Here is a 27,147-nt window from a genome sequence, read left to right on the forward strand (position 1 = left end):
TTCAAACATAATATTTTTATTTGTGGATAAAAATTAAGGCTCACAGTACTTTATCATTTCACAAGCAGAAAAATGTTAAAAATTGAGAATGACGGGGAATGCCCCCAATACAAATTCCTCTAACTGCTGACATGTTTTACTGAAGACTTGAGGTGAACAACTGTACAGGGCAGCTACGGTTATTAGTCTGTAAACTATGTGCTAAATATAGGTGGTTTTTCTTTTTTCTTTTAAGAAAGTGAACCAAGCATTTATGTCTCTCTCCACGTCTGGCTGTCCTATACACACGGATTCCATAAAACACTCAAGAACCGCTGGGATAACACCACCGACCTTCCTAAGAACAACCCGCTGCTTCCAAAACGCATGGCACAGGTGTCAACAGGGGCAAGATCACAAATCCCATTTCAGTAAGACATTTTGTTTATAGTGCAACAGTTTATGCCTAAACGTTTCAATATTCAGCCTTCTGGCTTAAAAAAAAAAAAAAAACAACAACAAAGTAGGTTCCTAAGGAGTACAGGAATTGCTGCCAAGCTCCATTTCATTAGACATGAAAGCAACCAACGTAATTAGATGTTGGAAGCGTATGCCACACAGGATGGAGCTACGCGGCACACCCGTAGTTAAGGTGCGACCCAAAGGACCGACAAGCACGCGGCGTGCAGCCGACAGCTTTCAGCCCCGGCGCGCTGGAGGCGTGCGGTCGGGGGGCCTGGGGGTCCAGCCCCGACACACGGACACGGCCATTGCTACCCGCGTGTGCTTGCCAGCTGCACCACAACTATGGGGCTCTACACCACGTATTTATTTACACGGGGATAAACTAGAAGCGTCTCACTCAGAACTGAGGAAGTTTGGGGTTTCAGAGGTGCTCTATGTTCTCCTGCATTATTTTTTAGCAATTCCTTCTGTTTTCCCTATTTGCTGTCAAGGTAACCGGCAACGTGGCAGCAGCGAGAGCGAGCCTACTTACAAAAAGCAACAACTGCTACAGCACTGAAAGGCTGAAGTGTTTCTGCATCACACCGGGATTTATTTCTCATCATTGCACCATTTACGTACGACATACCAACACAATAATGAGAACAACTATCCTCAGCTTTTTCTGATGAAAAATTAAAATGCACTATAAGGCCATGATTTCATTAGGGAGGCTTCTTTTGAAATGAGATACATATAAAAAGTTTGCTTTCAACAGAACCCACGCTGGAATAATGGATTCTGCCAAAGCAAACACTGCATTTACAGGGGCTTTGACTGACAGCTTTTACAGTAAGAAAAGAAGGTGTATTAACAACGCTCCATTTACATAGCAAAAAGCTCATCAAAGAGCTCAGAGAGGTCATGGTGGACGTGGGTGACAACTGCTGCCCCATTTTAGAAACGAGGCAGCTGAGATCCGTATCGATTAGGACCAACTTGCCCGAGCTACAGATGCTGCCAGGGGCAGAGCCGTGGCCGGCAGGCAGCTCTCCGGAGCCCGGGATACGCGCACCCACCGCCGGGCTGCTGCGCTCCCCTGCAGCCGTGCGGCAGAAGTGGCTTCAAGGAGCAGAGGGGCTGGGACACGCCACCTCCTACCCCCAGTGAAAAGCAATCTCTCAATAATACAGGCAAAAATAATACGTTTGCACAAATTAGCCATATCCGATAAGCAGAAATTAAATTTCCATTATGTGTAGGCGGTAAATGTAAAAACCACAGGAAAACATGTGCGAACAAAAGAATACAGAACAAACACCGGCAACTGTTATTCCAGTTCACAAATCTATACAAGTGGAAATACAAGCAGCTACAGCCATGAAATACCCCATGTTATTGAACAGCTGAAGGAAAGGCAACTGTTCAAGAAGCGGGGGGTAAAAGGGACGATCCTGGGTACGCAGGAGCAGTTCCACTGGCGGAGGTCCCCAGAAAGCTGCTCAGGGCAGAGCTGCGACACAAACTGCACCTCCACAGACAGCAGCTGCAGGACGCGCTCAGCATTCTTAGGTGGATGGAAGTAGCTTCGCCTCGATATACCAGAAAAGCACAGGTGTCCAAAGTAACCATCTCTCAAATTATTGCTTAACTACATAAACAGCAGAATACACGTGATGGAAGGAACCTACATCGACCGGGTATGTCACCTCCAGTACTGTGACTGCACACTAATGACTACCAGGATTTAAAAATCAAGCTAAGTACAATACATACAAAAAAAAAAATCCCGTAAAAGCAAAAGTGTAGAAAATAAACTGTCATCACGTATAACGCAAGCACATCGGCAGCAGGCTGTGAGGGGACTGTTGCATAAGCGCTGGAGAACAGAAACAGGATTTGCATGTCCAGGAGCTCTGGTGCCACAGCTTCTACAACTGCACTCTCACTACTTTTACTCTCCTATCAGAGTCCCCAGAAGCACACAGGATACCTCACACTCTGTGACTTTACGTACACGCGTGCAGGACGCGTACGGCGGAGATCAGTCAGCCTACACATGCCTGTTACCAACCAAGACACCTAGCAAGTGATGCACGAGGGAGCGAGGACAGACAGACAGGCAGAAAGTAATTTCATCGCATTTCAGCATTGCTCTTTCGGAACTCAACATTATTGCCATGGGCTAATACGTCAAACAATATAGAACAGGCTTAACAGTACACAACAGATACACATTAATTCCACAACTCGACAGTACCCACTACTCCATTTGGCAAAATATTTATTTATAATAAATCTGTTCAAAAGCAGTTGGTCACAAAGTATTCTTTTTACATTTTTAGGCTGTAACAATGCTTTTGGTAGAAGTAAATAAACTGTCTCTTTTTACACAGTGTACAAAAACAAAGAGACGTTGAAATGACAGTTACAATAAACCACATGGGAACGCGAAGGAACAGTAAGACAAAGGCCAAAGCAATAGGAATCTGTCTGCGCACAGGCAACGCTGCCATGATCATTTACCCGTACAAATCCTCAGCCCCGCTCAGTTATTCCCACACAGCTCTTAACTGCAGATTTACGCTCCAGGAGAGGAGTCAGATGGGATGCAGCAGCTCCAGTCACTCTTTCACAGTACTGCATGTCAACACTGGGAATGGTTTCTGATATGGTTTAGACTGCACACAGTACTTCAATAAAAAAAGTTAATTACTCCCACTCTGTAGTTCCTGGTGGTTTTGATGTCAAGTCATACATCACCCGAGAAATGCCAGGAATCTTCTTTATCTCCACAACCATTTTTAACACAACCTATTGTGGCGGAAAAAAAGAAAAAAAAAATCAGAAAAAAACACGTAACGCAGACCTGATGAAGACTATCCTACAAAAGACGAAAAAAGGAAAACTTTGTTCATACTAATTTTGCTATGAACAGGAGAGAAAAAGCCTGTAGCAGCCGTTAGAATATTACCACCAGTTAAGAAATGAAAACAATTCAAAGGAAACCTCTAGCTTCATGGTATCTGCAGCCACGTTCAGAACTTGCTGATTTCTGGCACTGGTAATCAACCAGCACCAAACACAATACGCTTCCCTTAAGGCAGCAGCTCTTCAGCTTCCAAATGATTTCTTGGAAGTTGTATGTTACTATATACTGCTGGATTTTGCTATCAACCATTTTCAGGCATTTTTCAGACCATTGTCTTCAGCTGACCCACCAAAGCAGCAGCCTGAGTGCAATGATGAACTTTTAAAACAAAAAAGGGAGCTCTAAAGTTAAAAAATATCAGGAAGAAGCATCTATCGGAAAGAGTTTCCACTGATGGTTGTTCTCCAGAGCACACAGTTGATTGCTGTCAGCAAAAGTATTCTAGAAGGGTTTGGAACCCGCGCAGTCATTTAGTGATCCTTCACAAAAGTACGTTTGGCTTCCATGAACTCCACCCAGTTCTCAACAACGGCAGTTACACGGCACGCTGCTTTGCACTGTAAGCAAAAATTAAACAATGCATTGCTCTCCATGAGGAAAAAAAATAATCAAATATGATTTCCTTCATCAATGCATGTAACTTCCACAACCCCTGTTATTTTCTTACCAGAACCTCACCTTGCCTTACAGTGATTGTTTTACATGTTAGATGTATTCTGTATAAACTTACAGATCAAGTGAATCCTAACTCCGTAATGGATCACATAACTTCATCTTGAACTATTTCCTTTTAAATGGATAGGGTGCCTTGAAGGAGAGGCTTAAGTTGCATACAGCTACAACACCATGCCTTATCTGCTCTGCAAGGATGTTAAAAAAAGTCAGTTCTGTTCTTCACCTACGCTGCACTCCAACAGACCCAAAGTACTTGAAACTGGATATCGATAAAGTTTCCAAGAAAAAGCGTCTGAAACTCGATTCCTTTCAGCAACCTAAACTGGAAACAGCAGGCTTTGAGATGCGAAGCAGTAGGTTTCAATAAAATCTAAAGCAGGCATCAAGGGCAATTCCAGAAGTCAGGACATTTCAATCCCTAATGCAAATAAACACTTCAAAATCTCAGGAATGTTTGGGGTAGCCTTTCTTTTTTGAAATAAGGGTATTTTGGCTGAGCTGTGCCGGAAAGCCTGTAAGATTGTCACTTCCATCGCAAACCACTGTCAGCTTCTCACTTTGTTAGCTCTTCCCAGAACACCACCACACCTTTCCTAACCAACACTAGCAAAAACGACATCCTCTCCCAGCAGAATCAAAATCAAGGCAAGCAGTCAAGAAAAGGAGAACAAAGGCGAAACAAGTCACCTACAGCACCAGATCGTTTTGAAAAGGAACTTGAACAGCCGTATTGGTATTACCTCTTCTGGAATCTCATTACCAGGAGTTGCTGCAATACCAGTCATGAAGTCGCTCGTGATAAAAGTTCGGATAACCACGGATCGTTGACAAGAAGGTTGTTTCTGTAGGGGGTCTCGATCAAAATGCAACGGTGTCAATATTATTGGCATCTGGCTAATTTTTCCGGCGTAACCTTCAGAAAAATATCAGTACAAAGTGCTTTATTTTGGTTTAAAAACCACAAACATGATAGAAGTTCTACCGCACTTCCCTACACGTACCTAAATGCTATACTATGAGCTCCAGTAACACAGGAAGATCCACTGTAGTTCTAAGATTTTTTCACTACCACGCCTCAGAAGATCCCACTGATTATCCAATTATGTAATTAGTGGCGTATACACTGAATTGCCACTTGGAATAATCTTCAGGGTTTGCAGGCATGCAGAACAAAATGAGACAATCTCTGTTAACCCTGTAATTGACCGTGGTTGCAATTCAGGATCTACTTTCCTTCCAGCACAGCATAAGCATGCAATTCCAGCTATTCCCACATCAAGCCCAACAAACAGTCATTCACATAAAAAATGTATCTTCTGAGAAACTTTCAGTCTTCATCAGTGAAACCAAGACAAGAGCAACTGCCACGGGGAGTGCTTTAACAGTTAGCAATTCCCACTGTAACTTCCAGAGAAAGTATTTTGATGTCTTTGACATATTTAAAAGAAAGTTTTTAATTTTCTCTGTTGCTGGTAACTCCGGATGATCTTTTTGCTGTTTGCTTTAATACGTCCTTCTGAAAGCCAGTACACAGAACCCCAGATTTCGCTGTTGAAATTACCTAGAGGTTTGAGATTCGGGTGCGTGGCAAAGTGCCAAGCCACTCTGACGCTGACACGGGGCCTCACAACTCTGCGTGCATCAGCTTGACCTGTCAGCACGAGGATTCTTTTCACTCCATGATAACCCAAGTCGTACTGTGCGGACTGACTCACTCAAAGCCAAGCACCACCAAAAGGTAGTGAGACAAATCTCTGATTTTACAGACGTGACTGACAGCACTATCATAAGCATTTTGAGGCTGTTTGTGTACAAATTACGGTAAAAGACCCTTGCAAACAGAATAGGTATTTTCAAAAAAGATATCCTTTGTAACTTGATTTTACAAAATATACGCTTTTGATGAACTGTTCCCCATGCGTATCACATCTTCAGCTGTTATTAAGTAAAAAGAAAACAAAAAACGAACCCCAACCTCAGAACTCCTACATTCCTAGAATCGGCCTGTCACATTCCAAAAGGAATTGAATGGTCCCTGGATGTTAAGGGTTTTAAAATACACCATCTACTAGCCTCAGGTGGTTGGATTTACAAATACAGTATTTGATTTAAATTAAAAAACATGAAACCACTTCAGCACAGGTAGTTTGCACCACCACCATTAAGGACTTAGTATTTGGTCTCTTCTTTCCACATAAAAGCACGGTTTTGAAACCATGCCAAGTGTCTTTACGTGGTTCATTTACTTCATACAAATACTGATGACTGGGATCATCAGCAAGGAGAAGTATCTGCTTGACTATTTGGTTGACTTTCTTTGCTTTGGTGTTTGCTTGACCTTCTGGTGGCTAACTGTGGTTTTTGCAGAAGTTTACGCTGCAGTCAAGTATCACACCTCTGAGCTGTGCAAGGTTTCAGAGGCAAACCTCCGCCCTTACCAGGAGAAGACAATACCTAGACATTGGAGGGAGTCCTGTGTGGGAGAACTGGAAGCAGATCAGGAGGAGGCAATACCCGGCTGTGAGAAAGTTTACCTCCAGCCGCAGTGGGAAGGATCTTGAAACAATAGTCTAATTCATGGGACTAAGCAAAATACCTACCAGACTCCCTGAGAATATTGTGAGCCTCAAAATCAGCTTGACGTAAAGTGCTGAGGACTCCTGTTGTCAGAAACGTGGGTGTGACATCGGTGGGAGGCTCTTTGACTGGTGGACCGAACACATACACAACCCTGAAAAACAAGCCAGATGGTAGGAAAACACGTTTTGTTTAAGTGGAACGAAACAGATTGCTTGAAGACTACAGCGTTAGTATTGCAGAAAAGATAATGAAACCTGAAAAAAAAGCTGAATATTTGATTTTGCTCCTTAGCCACTAGCTAGAACTTAATATAACTTATTGGATATGTTCTATAAACACGAGTACTAGCTATGCAAGTCAAATGTACTAATTTATTTTGGTTTGCTAGAGTCTGGCAATAGCCCCACTGTTACTTATTCAGTTTTTCAGAGGATTATTCTCTTGAAATATTAACTCAGTGGTATCGCAGATGTTTTTTCAGTTTTACTCTGATGTCAGTAAAAGTTAAGATTATGCTAAGAAAGCTACTTAAGTACTTACAATTTCTATCTTCTGCCCTATGAGGAAACCACCAAAGCCACATCATTGAACAGTAAACACCTTATTTGTTAAGGAATAGCTGTGTTTTCATCACAGGGCACTAACACCGTTGTTCACAAATCTATGTCACTACATCTGTTAAATTATCTTCTGAATTCAAGCCAGTCACATCAACTTGATTTTTTTAGTCTGTTTCATACATTCACGAACAAAAAGCAAAGTACAACACTGACCGACTGGCCTCACAAAAGGATTTACCATGATGCATTCACACAAGTTATTTGAGTCTGTAGATACAAACCAAGAACACTCGTCTAAAATCCAAAGCAGGAAAATATTCAAACCTCACATTCCAGATTTTTGTTTGTAGTATAAAGCCTGCAAGCATAATTGGGCAGGAGCCCAAGTATTTCAGCACACTCCTCAAACTGCCAGCTTTCCCAGCTCCCTTCAATGTCTCTATCAACACCAACAAAAAAACCTGAGAAACACACCCTGATACAGCAGAAGTGCCAGGGAAGTGGTATATTCAGGAGGGGAGTATTAAATCCAAAAGGAGCTTAAAGACGACAGTGATGCCGTAAATGCAGCACGAACTTTTAAATTGCACACGCAATCCTGATTTCATGCCTTCTTTTGTTCCCTCTGCACATAGTTTAAAGTTTCTTCCAATTGAAGGTCTCACCCCAAGAACAGCAGCTCTTTCAGCAGGTGTCACTTACGTGACAAAATTAAGTTTTGCTGTAAGCAATTATAAACAGTTTTGTCAGAAAGGCTACAGCTGGGCCAGGAGGATTTACATTCTCCAGAACTGACTTAATCTCTAGGCAACTTCAGAAGAAAATGCATATTCACAAGAAACATCAATTAAGATTAAACTGCCCAGCTTTGGAGCTTTTCCTTATACCACTGGAGCTGACAGTCCTATGTAAATTCCCTTTTTGACACAAAGCAAGATGCCGCATGATATCACAGCTCATCAACAGGCTCGGCATCTTTCAAAAAAGATTCTGCCTAAGTTACATCGGAAGTTGTCTAATCAAGTGCTTAAAATGAGGAGCTAAACTTTCAGATCTGTCACGTTAGTAATTCCAGAAATAAACCTAAGCTTGGACTGACTGTGCATGTGTAACCTCCACATAATACACATATTATGTGCACAAGTTATACCATAGATTAAATAGGAGAGTGCTTGTGAGTGCTAAGCTTCAATATTTTAAGTAGATCAGAAATAAAGACAGTTCAATTCTGAACAGCGAACACTTACCTGTTTATGTTGTGGCACATGCGTGGTATGAGTCTGGCAAGAAACATAAGAGACTCCCAGTGTGGAACATCTTTACTAGAGATCCCACAGACATAGCTATATGAGCGACAGTCACCCTATAAATTAAAAATACATATATATATGTAACTGAACATGAACTTCACTGCCAAAATAGTTCACACTACCTTCCCCATTCATCCTGTGAGTTACAGGACCATACTTCGTGTCAACGTTCAGCAGACACTGAGCTGCTGAAATCAGTATGCTCAGAGACACCAAATAAGTCAGAAAAAATCAGAGTAAGGCAGACCTCTCATCAGCTGACACAAGCACACGAAAGGAAAGTTTTCAGAATGGAAAGATTCAGCTAAGGTGGTCAGACCACAGGGATTGGTTGCATATTGGTATTTTGAGGGCACCATCTGGGGAAGGCCAGCGACAAAGTGCAGAAATCTGCTGGTGATATTGCTGTTTGAAAGAGTGACAGAAGCTGACTGCAAGGAGTTACAGAAAAGACGCAAGATTAAGCAGCTGATAATAGAAGTTGTAATACAATACTGATAATGCAAAAAAGACACCTGACAGCTATGATCCCTGAGTAAAGAAATTCTCCAAGTTATTATAAGCACTTCCATGAGAATGCCAGCTCAGCATTTAGTGACAGAAATACAAGCTGAATACAAAGGACCACCCACAAAAACTCCCATGGCACTGGCAAAGGAGTGAGATGGAATAAAACACTATGCTATCATACAGATTCAAGTGTTCCCATATCCTGGAGTTTGCTTTGATCTGGTTCCTTTCCTCTCAGGGGTAAGAATACCATATAATCAAAAAAAATTAAAGAAAGGGCAACAAGCATGTTCAAATGTAGAAAGCTGCCTTTTTTTTTTTTTGACCAACTTAATCTAGGACTCCTCAGCCTTGAAGGAGGCAACAGGATTACGGCAGAGGTCTACGAGATTATGAACTGCCTGAAGAAACTGTCTGTGGTAAGTGACCGATGTTATTCAACAGTAACGACATCCTCAAATACCATACTTGGCATTTACCCATGTGTCTCTTCAGATCTCTTGACATCTGTGCACTACCAGCACTGACAAATAATAATGACACAAGTATCACCTTCTTTTGACATTTATTTTACAGAGTCAAGCCCTTTCTTTTTAACCTTACAGCAGCAATTCTGAGGCTTCACAGCAGTCTACCATGCTGCTAGGAAGCAGCTTTAAGAATATCCCTAGAATGAATTCATTTACCTGCACTCCCACGGTTTTGATGGGTAACAAGAAGGCATTCAGTGAATGTAGGCTTGTGATCTGCATCAGCTTCTCCTGGTCTTCTTCAGTTGTACATGCTTTGACCCTTTGCAACAAAGTATGTGGCTGTGCAGTGATGCAGAAAAATAACTTTTAACTAAAGCCCTCAAACGCTCAAACAGAACTTAAACAGTGCAAATAAAATTAAGTAGCTGCCTAAAATTAGTCCACATTTAGCCCTTGGAACTGTTCACAAGATACCTTTCATTTACCAACATTTTTTTAGTGAAAGCAATTGCACATATTTTAAGCTGAAGCTCTTCAAGGCCATACGTGAAGCTCTTTTTCTATGTTTATTCTTTCTCAAAGCTATACTTCTCGTGCTTGTGGTCTACTTCAGATACAGAACAAAGCCGTATCATGTTACGGAACACTGCAATCCGACATGTTTTAAAGAAAAAGCATCTGTAAGCATTCCCCTTCAGTGTTTCTTCAACAGAGTTCTGGAATGCATTATTCCCAAAGCGCACAAATAAGTAGTTTTTAACTTTCAGAACCTTAAACCTTACAGCGGTGCACTACGGAATAATAATCCTACTTCTATATATATACTAGAATTGAGCAGTTTTGTTACCTTCTTAACACTTGCAGAAAAATCTGCAACTATTTTCAAAATGTTGTTTGTTTCAGGGAAGTCTTTGCACACGTAAGGTTCCTCAGCACATATCACTCTGATTGCCAGACCAGGACCTGCAGTGTAAAGTTGAAAAAACTATGCTGAATAACACGAAAACTGACTTTAATCTAAAAAGGTAACAGCATCTGGACCATCAGGTCAGTCATTAAGTACAGTATCGCTTGCCATCATACCTATACTTAAATTGTCTTACCCTACAAAACACACCAGAACCATAAGCAAGCAGTTTATTCTGGAACGGTATTTCTGATCAATATAGTTAAGCACTATTTACCTACACTTTAAATTGGCTGTTGGTGTAAAGCAGCAGTTAGTGGTGACGAAGCGTGGTGGGTAGCAAGCTAAAGCAAACGGGAACCTCTTCCTTCCCTTTGCTAGGCAGCTTGGATGAGAGTTGGCTATAACATAGCTGAGTCTCCACTGTTTTAAAGACCCCTGTAGGCTATTCAACCTTTTAACTACTTGATCCAAAAGTAAATGTAATTTGCTGGAAATGCCTGAATACAGTTTCTTTAATGTCATGCGATGCTGGTGCATTAGCAGGATAGCCTATGCACTCTGCCAGTGACTACTACACGCCCTGCAGGACTATTTTAAAAAACACGAAAAGAAAAGCATACCCCTCTTAAAAGGATGTGGACTTTGTTTTATTATATACTTTGATGCTTTCTGGTCGAGAACTGTTGCTGTTATTCTCCATGCAATCGTTTTCAAAACAGCAACTGCCCCTTAGAAAGGCAGGCAGCCATTGGCCATTATTTCAAGTAAGACACATTTGACAGCTTAGACAGCATTCAGCTGCACTTCACTGATAATTCTTGCTTTGGCTTATACAACTAAAAAGAAACAAATACAGCTATAAGAACTCAATTATAAATCTTTTCTTTTAATCACTATACATAATAAGGCTGCTCTCAAACACTTTTCCTGGAAAAAGATCCTGCTTAAGTAAAAACCTCAGTAAATCCATCAGTTTCATTCTATGTTTAGAGGTAAGTTTTATGCTCCAACATAAATTTATTCTGCAGGTTAAGCATCTTCTAAACAGTACTGAGGCCACCCGTAGCCTTCCACTAAGCAGCACGGACTCTCATACCTGGGAAGGGATGCCTTGAAACCAGCTCCTCGGGAAGACCAAGCTCCCTCCCCAGCACTCGTACTTCATCTTTGTGAAAGTCTTTCAGTGGTTCTATTACTTTACCCTAAAACAAAACAAACAAAAAAAGAGAGTGATTTACACTCTAGCTCACATATTTAAACAAAAAGCCTCAAATGTTTAGGTAACGGCAGTCAAATTGGCCTGCTTTTCACAGCATCAGCTGCCAACACTTACATAAACACTGGAAAGGAAAGTTCATGTGAATGTAGGCTTTGTATAACAGTTACAGGAGAGGGGATTAGACAGGAAAGTTTAAGTGTGTGCCAAAACTATCAATGGCTCAATCAGCGCAAATACACCTGTAGGCCAATCTGGTTCTGACTGTCCTCAGAAATTCAGACTATTCTTCTCTCCACCAGATGTTCAAACCACTCTTAAAAGCCTTGAAAACACTTCGTAGAGCGATGAATATCGGAGGTGTGGATCATTCAAGGTAACTGTCTCCTGTGACTGGTCACTTACGTAGCACTTACAAGTAACAGAGCAACTTCCAGCAGGGTTGCTATGCGATGTCTCACGTGTTGGTTCTTTCTTAGAGTATTTTATAATAGCTAGAGCCTTCACCGTTCTAATGCCAGAAAAGGCAAAATGGTGCAGTCTCCTACGCTTGCTTTATATGCTCATATTTAAGACTGCTGCATGAGAAATGTATTCAAAAAGCTTTTCTGGACTTTGGACTACGCTAATCCACCGTGAATACAATCAGAAAGGCTTGGGCTGCACATCTTCAGACTGCCCTCTGTCACCAGTTCAATCTCCTGTGTTTGTACTGTCTGCAAATTCCTCATCTTTATCCACAGGTGCACACGCGAGCCATTTCAGAAAGATTTGTGGGTTCTTAAATTGACAACTGGTAAACAGATTGTGCACCACCAGCGTACTGCTGGTAGAGAGCTGACCAGGCTACCGGTGACTTGATGCAGAAGTTGCCTAAGAACAGAAAGCTGATCCCTGTAGGCACCTGAAAGAGCCATCCCTAGCTTTCACCTCACTTAAATGCGTTGTTCTCATTCTCTCTCAAGGGAGGAGAATTCCAGGCCTGTCGTGCTGAACGCTACCAAGAAGTTCAAGAGGAGAATTTCAACTGGAGCTGACAATCATTTCACTAAAGCACCCTCACTGCTGTTGCTTAAATCCCTAACGTGCTCGACCTGGGCTGTCCATGCCATTACAAAAGGTTCCCTAATGACTGATGTTCTGAACAGGATACAAAGGGAAGAGTAAGTGATCCATTACATCATGAACTCCAGCTGAATCAGACTAAAATTGTCTGAAAAGCCTTTAAGTACTGTTCTGCATTTGGTAGTGGTTTTGCTTCCTTATTGAGACATAGGTTTGTTTTGAGTGTTAAAAACACAAAAGAGCAAGGAGAAAGTTTTCAGCTTGCCACTGTGAACAGCATTGCTCACACGGAAGGAATCCACACTCAATCTGTTGATATTTTCCCCAGTATCCAATGCTGGACAATACTGAAAGAATTCTGACTACTGTGAGAATGTAGCAACGAGAAAGAGGCGTAATGAATTACAACATACTAGAATAGAACCTAAACAACCTCACAGTTATGGGGCCACATCAACATGGGCCAGCTACACCAGCAAAACTTTCCAGCACATTTTTGGTAATCAACTTCCTGTCTGTGAGAACCAGAAGGAAACACCAGTATCCTCGTTTTCATTTACCTCCTCTCTTAACTTCCGAATCAGCTCTGTGTCATTATGATGAGTTTTGATGACTTCAGCTTTGCCACTTGCAACAAGGGAAGCACTTTCAATGAGATCAGGTCTGAGGGTACCCTGAGCAAGAAACACCTCTTCAGGTTTCAGATTCATTTCTCCGATAACTTCATTGGCAATCTGTAAGATGTACAGAAGAAAAAGAGAGGGGTTTTGATCTACTTTTCAGTTATCAAAGGTCTAAATAGATTGCCCCTGACAATGCTACTGAGCTGCAGAAACAGGAACAATAAACACAAAGACTAACCATGACGGTAGCCTACTGCTCCAATTCACCCCTAAACCCATGCTTCTATTTTTTTTAAATAGCAAATGGAAAGAGTATCTTCAGAGCACAGGAACGCCAGTGCTCGTTAAGCATTATATTCTCCCTGCATCACCAGTACTGATAGCTGACATGAAAAATGGCAAAACAACAGAAGTGTGCCCAAATTCGAGTTACTTACCCGTTTGGTGAAGAATCAGTACATTTATGTTAACGCCACAGAAACAAATAGCCCACCAGTATACTATACCTAAAGATGATGGTGGGTCTAGTGCAGCGTTTGTTACTCATGTTATAAACACTCACTGACTGACAAAAATTTCAGGCTCAGGGTAACGCACTAACATCTTAGGTCACCTACCACTTGTATGACCATTGATGCCACTGAGTGCACAGAGCTTTAGAATGAAATAGTCTGAGGTAAAAAATGTATCTAGAAATCATTAAAAAATAAATAATAATAATTATAAACATTACCTTAACAAAGGTGTCACCGATAATTTTTCTTTTTTCTTCAGGACTTGTAGTCATATTTAAGGTCTTGCTAATTCTTTTACGTGGAGTTCTGTCTTCATCAGAGATTGGCAGAGTTGTTGTACCGTTATAGAACGAATGAGCTGCATTCACCACTGCATGAAATTACGGGAATTTGTTGCCAAAATCAATAAAGATTTGTATGTAAGATTGCTAAAAATAAGAATCACTACTGTTTAAAAAAAAAAAAAAAAACCCGTTTCCGTCATTTAACTATTGTTTGCATTAAATAGGCCTCTTTGATACCTCAACAATTAACTGCTACAAAAGTATTTTATTTCTTTTATTAACATACTCTAGAGGGCAATTTTTTCTTATTATGAGGCTAGGCAACAGGATGAGAGTTCAGTTCTTGTTTCCCCTCTTAGATAGGTGCTTTATTTAAATAGTTACAGGATAGTTATTTCCCCAAGGCCTTTCTGCAACTGAAATTAAATGATACGCTATTTCCTCATGGTACATTACCCCTCTTTATTTAGAGAGGCTCTCAACGCAGAGATCAGCTAGGAGGCTCTCTGGCATCTTTTACCAGCACTGAACTCCACGACCTCCAGAAGGAGCATTTCCAGTAAAGGGATTCCCTTCGTGTGTCACTCTGGCAGCCCGCCAGCACCCAGATTTATCTGTTTGGAGAACGCAAGAATAAGGCCTAGCTTTTCACTGAAACAAAACAACAAAAAAGGATCCTGTATTGATGCGTGCAGAACAAACTCTGTCCTTCGCCGCGTCAGGATTTTGCAGGCCGAGCTGCCAGATGCTGCTGTGGAAGCTCCCTGCGCTGTTTCACACTGGCAGCCTAGTGGAATGCATCGCTCACCTAGAGCCACGCTTCCTGACCAAAACACGAGGCAACGACTAGACAACACCACTCACACACAGCCCCAGGAAGAGGCAGCTATAGCTTATAAAACAAACCAGCTGGACAGCAGAAAGCAGCTCTCATCATCCGCACAATCCATATATAAGATGTCTTCTCTGACCTCCTTCTTTGGGCACCAACAACTCTAAACCTTATCAGCCAAGACAAGGCACCTTCCACCCTCTCAAATGTAGTGCTTGAAGTCGTAAGACTGCTTCTCAACAAGGTACTCCAAAAGCAACTGAAGAGCACCCATTTGGAAACTGGGCGAGTGAAAAAGAGCCCTGGGAAGGGATTTTTGGCTATAACGGCACTGAATCACTCAAATGAGCTCACAGTGCTAAAAAGCAGAGATATGGGACAAGAGGTAAAGCCTCAGTGGAGGACTGTTAACCAAGCTACTGAAGAAAACTGCAATCAAATGAGTTCTGCAGCAGCTGAAGAGGATTGCTTGGCCACCTGCAGAACAGCGACCGAGCATCAGCAGCAGAGGCATGCCCCAGCTGCCCCACCGTGCCCACCACCAGCTGCCGTACCCCAGGGACAGAAGAGATGGGTCAGTTCAGGGTGTGCTCCCACCACACGAGTTAGGCTTAATGCTTCAGGTTTGAAATTTCGTGATAGCCTAGGTTGTTCCAGATTAACACCCGTGCTTTGGTACGTAGTCTGTGAACCATGAAAGATGATTCAAATCGATGAAACAGAATACTAAATGTACATTTTAGGAGATGAGACACATCATTAGGGGTAACAAGGATATTTAAGGAAATTATGGTACCTTTAACTTGAATACCAAGTTTTTTGAGTGCCTCCTCCACAGACTGACTCTCTCTTTTGCGCATAAATCCGTTATCTATATGTACAGCTATCACCTGATCGCGGTTTAAAGCTCGGTTTAGGAGAGCAGTGCACACTGTCGAGTCCACACCTCCACTGAGTAAAACCTAAGGATGAGAAAAAAAGGAAAAAAAATTGTTCAGCTGTTTAGTGGGAAAGTGTTAACTAATAATTCAGATACTGTTACAAGGATGAAAAACTACTGATTTCCCAGCAATGACTTGGAGGAAAATGAGAAGTCAAACAACATATTGAGCCAATTGTGCAATGGGTACAAGCTTTCTCAAACCTGTTTAATGTATTACCCAAATCATGACAATTCTGCATTTTTCAAGTTACCCAGATTAACCGTGTCAGCATTTCTGTCAGATTTTTACAAATAATCTTTCAACTTCAACTTGATCTACTTACCAGGACTTTTGATGAACCCACTTTCTCTTTGATATCTTGAATGCACTGAAGTTCTCTGTTTTCCACTGTGAAGGTGCCACTGCATCCCGCAATATCGTAAAGAAAATTCTTCAGGATCATTTTTCCGTTCACTGTAAGGCTAACTTCAGGGTGGAACTGCGCTCCATACAGTTTTTTAGATTCATTCGCTATACCTTAATTGGTGCAAAGAAATGAGGATAGCAAAAAAAATTGGAAGTGAAATGCATATCCACGCAGCAAAAAAACACATTTGCTTCAAATCCATTAAGCTTTACTTTTAAAACTGCATGTCCTCAAAAAACGTTAAAATAAAAAAGGCAAGTTGAAACATTTCAGAGTTGTCACTAGGAAGTCATTCCCTGTAGTCATTCACCAAAATGCACAATTCATTTGTTTTCTGTAAATGATTAATGACATGACAGCATTTGCAGCAGGAATCTGCTTGCTTCTGTATTAGCAGATCTATTGAGAAATTCAGAAAATCTGGTATTTGCCATCCAAGCTTTACACCAACACTCCTGGTACAAGAAGTGAAGATCTTTCTTTCTGAAGTCAAAAAGTTGCCCTTCTAACGTAATTAATCTGAAAAGGGAATTTACATAATACACAGGATTTGTCTAGTTTCTCTAGTTATCTGATTTAAGAGCAGTACGTAAAATATTGTTCTCTAACTTCAATAATGAGTTAATCAAGCTTTAATAATTAAACCATGTTTGATTTGTACCATTACAGTGCAAAAAAACCCCTCCGCTTACACTGCACACACTGTGGTACATGTTTTCCTCTCCCCTATCTGAAGGGAACGCAGTATTTTATTCTGAAGAGAAACAATACATGCATACTTTAAAATAACATAAACGAACTGTAAAAATCTAGTTACGTTTTCCTTAAACCACTAATTCAAAACAAGACCACTCTATCTATCATGTCTATTTCTTTCTTTATTAGCATGACAACACAGCATGGAAGCAAACACATACAAGAACTTGTTTAAAACAATTCAACTATTTGGCAATTAAAAAATGGAAATATTCTATTCCCATTTGGATCCAATTAGGCACTGTCTGACGTAATTCCTTCCTTTAACAAAGACTACCAAAAGACAATTTCAGTATAAAATAAATACCTGCTATAATGTTCCCAGACTGCGCAACCACTTTGAATCCATCAGCTACTTTATCCACGCTGTCTCCGTGAGTGAGGAGTACAAGCTCTTCCTTCTGAAGGCCCCTAGGAAACGGTAAAAGCATTCCAATCAGCCACGCGTTTTTTAAACACGTGCAGGATTTCCTTACCAGAAACAGTCGTCTCCAACCGAGATCCCTTCAATGAAGCCTCCCTAAGTTCCTGTACAATACACCCTTCATGCAAGAGGTAGTTTATCTGAATTCAAACGTTTTTGTTGCTGTTGTTTTAAAACACTCCAACACTGAAATGTCCCCTCTCTGACACACACAGCCATTTAGAGTCAGTCAGGACATGTAGACTCCTGCTTTTTATTTCATTTAAGCAAATTTTTTGTAATCGAATCAAAATGTCTTCAGGACTGCTCTGGATACCCTGGACTTTAGGCAGTTCTACAGTAGCTGCAGAGGGAAAAAAATTAATAAACTCAGACCTCTAGGAATGAATAAACCACCATGATTATTGCAAGGAACCTGAGGGGCATTGACAAACTACCAAGATACCTAATTTCCTCCTAAGGTAGGAAGGTAGAAAACTAATGGTTTCAGATTTTCTCTTACCTTTCAAAAACTAGGTAGGTGCCAGCCAACATAAAGCAATGCACAACCAAGAAGGATGCAAGAGCTTAACACATTTTTGTGCTGCGGTACGCTTTATGGTGCCTCAGTCGAGACATTTTACCTTGAAATAAGGGGTTTATACAATAATTCCAGCAAACATACCCAAGTTTCTAGAGTTAGTTGAAAAGTTATGTGTAAGTATTTGTTTAAACACGTAACTTGCTTAGTCACAGTTGTAAAGGTTAGAAATTATTATTAGAAATTATATGATGAGCATGGGTGCAATTTCATTTTCCTAAACACATGCTTCCTCTCGCCCAGGCACCAATCTCCAGGCCGGTATTACCTATATCGCTTTGATCACTTAAAATGTGCACGTACCTGAACAGTGAACACGTGTTATCCAGAGTAATGTTGAACACTCCGTCTTCTCTAACACTCTTCTTGTGCACTGTACCTCCAAATACCTTATTCATCATCTGCCGAAACAAGAAGCGTACGTGAAGAAGCATGGCACCATTTGATATTGCTTTAATCTTTATAGCTCTGTCTGCAACTGACAGCAGCTCTTGCCTGCCGATACATACTAAGCTAGTTTTCCATGATTATTCTCATCTAACATCACACTTTGCGAAATGATGAGAATTCTTTTCAAAAATCGTTGTCCTGCATTGGGCTCATTCTCTTTTGCTGGCCTTCTGTCGGCACAGCTAGGGACTGCTGCTGCCCACAGTGAGTTACAGAAACCCATCGTGGTGGACAACGAGTAGAGATTTGCAAGATAACGCCTGTTCTGTAGCGTACATCTACGTGCACTTACAAATGGTTGCCTGCAAATCAGCTGAGTACCTGATGCCCGTGGTCAGAAAAATAGTTAAGCTGCTGAACAAAAACCTGTCTTATCTACCCTTTCGTTAAGAGCTCAGGTAGGCTTAAACTTCTCAAAATCTTGCTGCTCAGCTCTGGAGAATAAGGCAACGTCAGTCTGATTTTTGTGCCCAAAGATACTCCTACTAATCTTTGTTATACCAGAGTAGTACAATTCTCAACAAGTTCTTTCTTTCTAAAATCCAACTTCAAACAACACGATGAGGTATCTGCACTTCAGATTTCAGAATTCTCAAATTAAAGACTTTTTTCCTTTCAAATATAAGAGCTAACCTAAAAAAAAAGTTAGTTTTACCACCCGACTACGCTGTTTCATGGCTGTGAGAAGTTATTTAGATCTAGTTTGGTATTATACTTGCTGTGCTTGACTGATTCCATTCTTTTATAATAAAAGTAGTGGTGTGTTAACACGCACATTTGATTTCCTTCCATAAAGTCAGCCTTGAGAAACGCCCCTGCTTTAGGCTAGCTAACGTGGTTTTTAATTTGCTTGACATTTTAAGGCACTTCCATTTTAATACAACACACATTTCCCTTTAGAACAGGGAGTGCCAACATTGTTTCCATAATTACCAGCCTTTCTCAAGGAGTTTTTCCAGCCATTATTCAGCACCTCTGAAGGCCCAGTAAATTGCTAACCTTGAAAAAAAAAACCACCAAGATGCACACGCAGAAGTCACGCACCTAACCTGTCCTACGCCCCCTTGAGAATTTGTTTCTTCGCTCGGCTTGGATCTACTAGATCACTGCAGGGTCACCAGGAAGTTGGAAGAGGAATAGGTGTTTTGTGCTTTTTTTTTTTTTAAGCACTCTTCAGAACTATGCTAGAAACATTCTGCACTTGAAAACCAAAGGGAAAAACTACTTCTGTTTATGAGGGATGTATTTTTCAATATCAACTAGATGGCATTAGTTAATGACTGCAAGGTCTATTAATTGTGATAAAAAACGCAGTCTGGAACTCAGTTCAGAGCAGTAAAACAGGGAGAAAAGCTGTTGATACGGCAGAAGCAAGAGAGGAATGCCCAGTATGCTCAGTGACCAATTAGCACCTTAAAAATATCTTTTGCATACGTGGCATAGCGCTTAGATTGGAAAAGCAGGTCCTGCAGCAGTTCAGCTCTAGCTAGTGTCAGAAACGAGGCAGCAGTAGGCAGACAGCTCTCTGCACAGCACCTGCATTCCGTAGCAGATCCCAAGAACCGGTTTTCCTATTGTAAATATCGCCGGGTCGAACCATGGTGCGTCTTCTGCATACACGGAGTTTGGTCCTCCGGATATGATTATAGCTCTGCAGACAAGAAATAATTTAATTAACTCAAAAGCATTGTTTACTTTAAAACCTCTTTATTTGAGCAGTGACATTGACTTATAACACTCTTAATAACTCTGTATATTCTAAGGTAGATTCTGATACAGATATTCTAACAGATAGTTTAGCTTTGCTATGCTATAGCTGGCAGAAACAGCAGTTTACCAGAGAAGTATTTCATCAGTTTAAACAAAGTCAAATATAAGCAGTCTTAAAATGTGACCATGACTCAAGTTCCTAGCCAAGCGCTATGAGGGAAGCAACATGGCTAGTATCAAGCACAGAGCATTAAGACATAAATACACTTCACATTGCTCGTGCCATCTGGAGGAGAGCTGCGTTCAGAAGAGAGATCTCTGAATTTCTGGAGCTGCTGCGAACACGGCCCCCAGCTCTCAGCGACTGCGCTGCGAGATGGCGCGAGCCGGGGCTTGGGACTGGCAAACGTGCAAGCGGTTAATGTCGGAAGTGACCACCGCGAGCTGTAAGAGAAAATTAAACCTTTTACAAGGGGATGAGAGAGCACGGGCTGGCCGCGAGGCTTTGCAGGGGCTGCACTACAGCAGGCTCGGCGAGGCCTCGGCCCCGGGCAGCAGCGGCCCCGCGCTGCCTCCGTCGGGGACATCACATCCCTCAGCGAGAAACGCAGCGTGGGGTGGGAGGGAAGCTACGTCTGTGGGATTTAGTACACCTCACAAAACGTTTTTTCTACCGTTATTTGGAGGGTTTGCCATGCGGGCCCTGACACAAACATTTTTTCCATTTTCAGCCAGCAGAAGTGGGCTGTGCTGAGGCGGGCAGGGGGTGTCGCTGCGTCGAGATGTGGTGGCACACGGCGTCGGCGGCACCTCTGCAGGACGAAGACACGGTGGGCACGAGGTGAGCTCCCTCCGGAGCCCGGGAGCTCCCTCCGGCCCCCAGGCAATGCTTCTGTGCTGGGCGGGTGCCACAGGGTGCTGGGGTCTCCCTGGGGACCTCCGGAAGCCGCCAGGAGGTGGCCCTGGGCCCTGCTCTGGGTGGCCCTGCTGGGGCAGAGGGACCCGGAGGTGCCCCCAGCCGCAGCCCCGCCGTGGTCCTGTGAAGCATTTGCTCCAGAGCTGCAGGTGCAGAGCGCTACTTAACATGAATTTAATCTATAGGTGTGGCTAAAGTTTTTTTAAAACGAAAAATGCCAATGAAAATCCCACAGAACACAAAGGTTTTCCAATCTGAATACTGCAAGAAAAAAAAAATGAATTGGGAGGTGCGAGAGGAAAACGGGGAAAGCCAGCCCAAGCTGCGCCCTGCGTCTTCTCAGCTGTCCTCAGAAGTCACTGCAGTGTGGGATGCAGGTTTGGCAGTCTTATTGCAGCACCATGTAATTTGGTACATACCTTCGTGCTCTGGTATGAACGTACCTGGCTCTGGTTTGGCTTCGACCACTTCCAGAGCAGCCCAAACCAGCCTTGGGAAGCCCACTTGCAATGGACCAAAGGCCGTCAGGAACCACATCAAAATGCCAACAGCAAAACGCATTCATTGCTACCCAAGCCTCAGGATCCATGGCACAGGTCTGAAACGTGTCCGGGTTCACAGGCTAACGCCACCTCACCCTGCACCTACAGCACCTCCGCGGCCAGGAACACCGGGAAGTGCCCTGCAGCTGCGAGAGCTGCGGAGATGGCTCTGCCAACGCAGGATGTAAATACAGTTCAGCAAAGGTTTCCATCCCGCCGCCTATCTCAAACCTTAGCGCGGACCAGAGGGCAGCTCCCAGGCCTGTTCAGCTTTTATCTTCGATGCCACGCGCTGTGACTCGGAAACCAGACCACCCCCATGGCACCTGGAGCCTGTATCGAAATGCTGCAGGAAAACCGTGAGCGCGTTTTTACAACGGTCACTGCACGAAGGCACCCAAGCGCCAGCTCCGGTGCTCGCCACGCTCTCCTGCATGCAAATGATTGACCAAGAGCGGGGACCCAAAGTTTACTGACCGCTCTGTGTGACTGATAAGCTGAAATCACTGCCTCAACCTCGAGACGTGACCTGCTGAGCGGAGAGCACTCGCCGTATTTTAAACGGCAATTGTTTGGCACAGGTCTGATCACATCGTGCTGGAGTCTTCGGTTCTGAACAGAACGGGAGGAAAACCTCTCCCACTGCGAACCCGCTGAAGCACAGCACAAGCCCAAAGCCCTGCACCATTAGCGCCACGATTCACACCTCAAAACCGGCAAAGAGGAGGTGCAGTAATTCTCCTGAAAGCAGTAACCGGGCACGTCCACCTCTCAAAGACTCGACTGCTGGAGAATTACAAACAAGATCTGACACGAGGACGTATTTGTTAGAACATTTCTAAAAGAAACTTTTCGCAGGGCGGCTGCCTGATAGCTGCAGCAGCTCCTGGGTCTTCCCCTCTGTTCGCAGAGATCAGTCAAGTTCCCATCTGACTTGCACTGTTTACCGGCTCACTAATTATCCTTGATTAGGAAAATGTGATTCCGCAACACAGCGCTGCCGCATCTGTTGTGTGGCACAAGTGAGGAACACGCATACAACGTGCTTCTCGAATCTTACCTAGCAAGTAAGGTCTGCGATGATTTGCAGACTTCAGGGTATTTATTTAAATTATATTAAACACCTGACAATAACATACATTTATTTTCCCCCCACAAAAAAAAAGAGGCATACCCTGGCAAGCAGGGTAAATAAAAAATAAAAAATATAAAAAATATTTAAAATTTCAAATAAAACACCAAAGAGAACTGTACAAAGCACTGCATAACTGCGAGACCTTTCCTTGCTGCACACAACGCGTGGCACTTCCAGCTAAGTTTTTTCAGTTGCTTCCCAGAAATGGTTTGGCATCGTTTCTCACAATTTCTCCAATATCCAAGTTACAGTTATTTCAACAGGCAGCTTCTCATCGTCAGGCTAAGGAAATCATTTTTAGAAACTCATAAAACTTGTTTTTGTGCCTGTAATAGCTGCCCTGGTTAACAGATAAAACAGCAAGATCATCGCAATTTCTGCAGATATATATATATATTAAAAATGCAGCCTCTTACATCGCATTTGTAAACGAAGACGATTAAAATGACATTTTACAGCACCGCAGCACGGAGCGAGCACACGAAAGGAACACCGCTGCCCAGGTTTCACCCAGCTGTTTCTGCAGACAAGCCAGAGATGCAGCCGCAAGCGGCACCGCGCCGAAAGGCAGGCGGCAGCCAGGCGATCGGCCCGCCACCCCCGCGGCCCCGTCCCCCGGCGCGGACGCGAGCGGCGGCACCTACCGAAAGCCCTGCTCGCGGATGGCGAAGGCTGGCGTCTCCAGGGGGAAGATCTCGGACTGCACGAAGAGCTCGCGCACCCGCCGGTCTATGACTTTCCCGTACTGCGCGCCCGCGTCCAGGATGACGACGGCTCCCTCGTAGTGGTGCTGCCCGTCCTTCAGCTCTCCTCCCGCGTTCTCCGGCTGCGAAGAGGGCTCGGTCAGCGCCTCGCGGCGACGCGCGGCACGCCGCGGGCTTCACGGCAGGCCTCCCAAACCGACCGGCGACTGCAAAGCTCGCTAAGGGTGCCTACGTGTTAATTAAGGTGATATGGACTAATGGAGGAAATTGAAAATGAAGAATCCTCGGGTTTAGGAAGGCCGGTACACGCACGCAGCACGTCCCTCCCGGGAGGCACTCGCACAAACACGACATTCCCATCCCCGAGACCAAACGCGGTGCGGATTAGCTCATTAGCTTTTCCCCCTCGTTAAGGCAGAGCTTTCCATAAAGCAGCAATATGCCCCGCTCACCACCGCAGCCACTCCGGCTTCCTCCGTCTCACAGCTCTGCACAAAGCCCGGCGCCCCGCGGGCTCTTGCTCCGAGCGGGCCAGCGCGAAGTCAGAAGAACAACAACGTGCTTCCCCCGTTGCGCTGCCTCGCCCTCCCAGCTCTCACCTGACACAACCTCCTGGAGAGCGCGGAGAGGACAAACCGAGAACAACTGCCTCTGCTGAAATATATCGTACAAAGATTTTTTTAAAGCGAGTTTTGGACGCAGCCTTCGAGCAGACTGCGCTGCAGTTCGCAGCGGGACAAAGCGACGGCTCTCTTCGACCCCGCCGCATTCGAGCTGGCTGCCCGGCCTCAGCTGCACCCGGCAAAGGGCGAGAAAACACAAGGACGGGCTTCTCGGTCTTCAAAGAGACCTCGTGAGGAGAGGCAGCACTCCACGGAAATGCCCTCACTGAGAGATGGATCTTCGGGGAAGGACGTGAACCCAACGGTGCTGTCAGACACCAGGAAATTCGTGCAGAAAAAACTCTGCTGCTCACGAAACCTCTCGCCTCGGGGTGTTTTTTCCTGAACTTCAAACTTACGCTGATCCCTTGCCAATGTAACTCGACGAAGGAAAAACTGGGAAGGGTTTTGCCTTGGCAAACACCACCTCAGAACACATTTTGAAGCTCGCAACCATTTCAGGCTTTTATTATGGCACGTTAGGGTTGTTCTGCGCGTTTGCCCTCAGGGATCGCCCTCAGAGCACAGCCGGGCTGTAAGGAGAGGGGGGCCGCCTCCGCAGGGGTAGCTTTACGTTCTACGGTAAGAAATACGAGGTTAGGAATAAAACCAAGCTGTTGTTGGCACCAGCTCAGCCGCACCGATGGGCGAGTGTTTGCACCCCTCGCGCGCAGCCCTCGGGGAGAAGCCCCTTCACACAGGGCTGCAGCCACGGGAGCGCTTCTCCATCAGCCCGTGGCTCTCAAAGACGGCTCTCTGAGGCTTCGGGTAATAGCTCGTCGCCAGAGTTTGGCTGGGAGCCCCTTAACACCCTCCCAAGGATCTCCGAAGCCAGCGTCGTACAGCCGGTTTTATTCCTCAGGTGGTGCTGAAGGTGTTCGGGCTAAACCCCAGCGCAAGCCCTGCATTAACGGAGCAGCGCGGATCTCCTCGCAGGGACGGGGCGAGACGAGCAACACGACAAAAAAAAAAACAGAACCACGCGATGGGTGGCCCGGTCACTGCTCCTTCACCGGGCCCGTAGACGCGGGCCCGGAGCCACGGCCACCCCCCGGCACTCCCAGGCCGCCGCCTGCTCTCCTCGCGGCACGTCCCAGCGCACATCCCCGCCGCTTAACCCGGGCACTAAAGGGGCTCGCACCCAGCGCCCGTCAGCATCACCCACAGGCGGCCCTCGGCGGGCAGCGAACCCCTGCACGACGCGCCGGGCCGCAGGGAGCCCGGCAGGAACGCCGCCATAAATCACGGGAAGGCAGGAAGGAGCGAGGCAGGATCCGGCTTTATTTCTTTAAAGGCGCGGCTCCGAGGCTTTGAATCCAAATTTAACGAGGGAAACTCCGTTTAACGACATCAAAAAAAAACAGAAGCAGATGCCGTGAACGCGCAGCCGACGCGGCAGTTGAGCCTTTGCGCCTGTGTACCCTGTGCGTGCCAGAGGGACGAGGAGGGCCCCAGGCAGCCCCACGCCCCCAGGAACGGGGCGTGGGGAGCCCGGGCTGCAGCCCCTCTGCCTGGTGCGGAGGCTCCAGGCTCTGACAAAAGCTCTTTTTTCCCCTCAGTAGGGTTTTAGCTGGAGTCCCTTGTCTTCTCCTGCTCTGTTTCCAAAAAAATGCCGTATAAATGGCTGGCTTTGGGAACTTCTGCCACGCCTGGTTTGACAGCCCGCAAGGTGGTTCAGGCACCTGGGCACGGCACAGAGCTGCACCCACCTGCTGCCCTGGGAGAGTGGGACAGGCCTTAAACATCCCGAGAGAAAAATGGGGGGAAATCTATACTTAGCTCATTTAAATCACAAGGCCAAACCCGAAACCATCTCATACGTGAGAGACTCCTACTGCCCTTCGTGCCTGACGCACCCAACGCCGCCTACAACAACCCGACGTGCCCCCAGCCCCGGTGCTCCCGGGGCAGCATGGACCCAAGGCCCCCGGCACAGCGTGCTGACCCCTGCCACCGCCTCCAGCCCCGCTGCCACGGCACGGCTCTGCCGCTCCGAAACCGGGAGAAGGAAGAGGGGCTGCTGGTCTCAAGCACTACGAGGTAACGGAGGCCACCGCGTGCCTTACCCCTCGGGGCACCTGCGGGGGGGGCTGAGCCCTGCGGGGGGGCTGGAGCTCCCTGAGGGGCTGGAGCTGAGCCCTGCGCCCCAAGGAGGGGCAGGTGCTGAGGCCCGAGGAGGGCTGGAGCTGAGGCCCGCACCCTGATGAAGGGCAGGAGCTGAGGCCCGAGGAGGGGCTGGAGCTCCCTGAGGGGCAGGAGCCGAGCCCCGCGCCCCGCCGGCCCGCAGCAGCCCGCTGCTGGGCAGGGGGAGCTCCTCGGCACCGGACCCCCGGGTCAGGACAGGCCAGAGCCCGGCGCCCCCGATACCGGGGCCGGTTCCACGGCAGCGGCCCGGGCGCCCGGCAGGACGCAGCCGGGTTTCCCCGGAGGCGCAGCGGGGCCTCGGCCCCTCCCTCCGCGCCCCGGATGCCGGCGGGAGGCCCCAGCCGCTGCCCGGCCTCCTCCTGCCGGGGCCGCGGGGCGCTGCCGGGCTCCTTTCGTTGCCGCGGCCGGGCCCGGCGGGAGGCCCCGGCCCCGGCCCCGCAGCGCCACGGGCGGGCCGCACAAAGCGGCGGGCGCCCAGCAGGCCGCACCATGTGCCCGCGGCAGGACGGCGGCCACGGCACCGAGCGGGCCCGCGGCCGGCCCGGTACTGACCTTGGCGTCTCCGTTGCACAGCGCCATGGGGCCGGGGGGGGGAAGGAGGCCGGGCCGGGGGGACCGCGCGGAGCAGCCGCCGCCGAGCAGCGCCGAGCAGCGCCCACCGCCACCGCCGCGCCGGGCCGGCCCGCCCCGCCGGAAGGGGAGGGGCCACGGCGGGGCGGGGCCGGAAGGGGCGGGGCCGCGCGGCGGGGCGTAGCGGAGGGGGCGGGGCGGGGCTCAGGGGGCGGGGTGAAGCTCAGGGGGCGTGGCCGCCGCTGCCGCCGCTCCGCCGCGGGCCAATGAGGCGCAGCCACGAGGCCGGAAGGGG

At 45.8% G+C, this 27,147-nt stretch overlaps 1 protein-coding gene across 1 annotated transcript; it reads right to left on the reverse strand.

Annotated features, from left to right (window-relative positions):
* Positions 1–26,995, reverse strand: GMPS (guanine monophosphate synthase). The gene is made up of 16 exons (XM_083849520.1): positions 26,835–26,995; positions 23,416–23,597; positions 20,005–20,119; positions 18,322–18,419; positions 17,322–17,425; positions 16,175–16,368; positions 15,705–15,870; positions 14,011–14,162; positions 13,215–13,388; positions 11,470–11,575; positions 10,311–10,426; positions 9,677–9,802; positions 8,418–8,533; positions 6,631–6,761; positions 4,771–4,943; positions 1–3,237 (listed from the first exon to the last, which is right to left on the reverse strand). The coding sequence occupies exons 1-16, from the start codon at positions 26,859–26,861 to the stop codon at positions 3,136–3,138; spliced, it is 2,082 nt and encodes a 693-aa protein (XP_083705646.1). The 5' UTR covers positions 26,862–26,995; the 3' UTR covers positions 1–3,135.
* Between the last annotated feature and the right edge of the window lie 152 nt (positions 26,996–27,147).

Source organism: Anser anser (genome assembly GCF_964211835.1).
Source record: "Anser anser genome assembly, chromosome: 9".
NCBI classification, from domain to species: Eukaryota; Metazoa; Chordata; class Aves; order Anseriformes; family Anatidae; genus Anser; species Anser anser.

Coding starts and splice junctions, on each gene's coding strand:
- GMPS (XM_083849520.1), bottom strand. CDS start 26,861: ATGGCGCTGTGCAACGGAGACGCCAAG. Junction 18,420..20,004: donor GGATCTGCTACGGAATGCAG/GTGCTGTGCAGA, acceptor TTGTTTCGGCAG/ATGATGAATAAGGTATTTGG. Junction 16,369..17,321: donor GTCTGGGAACATTATAGCAG/GTATTTATTTTA, acceptor GCACCAATTAAG/GTATAGCGAATGAATCTAAA.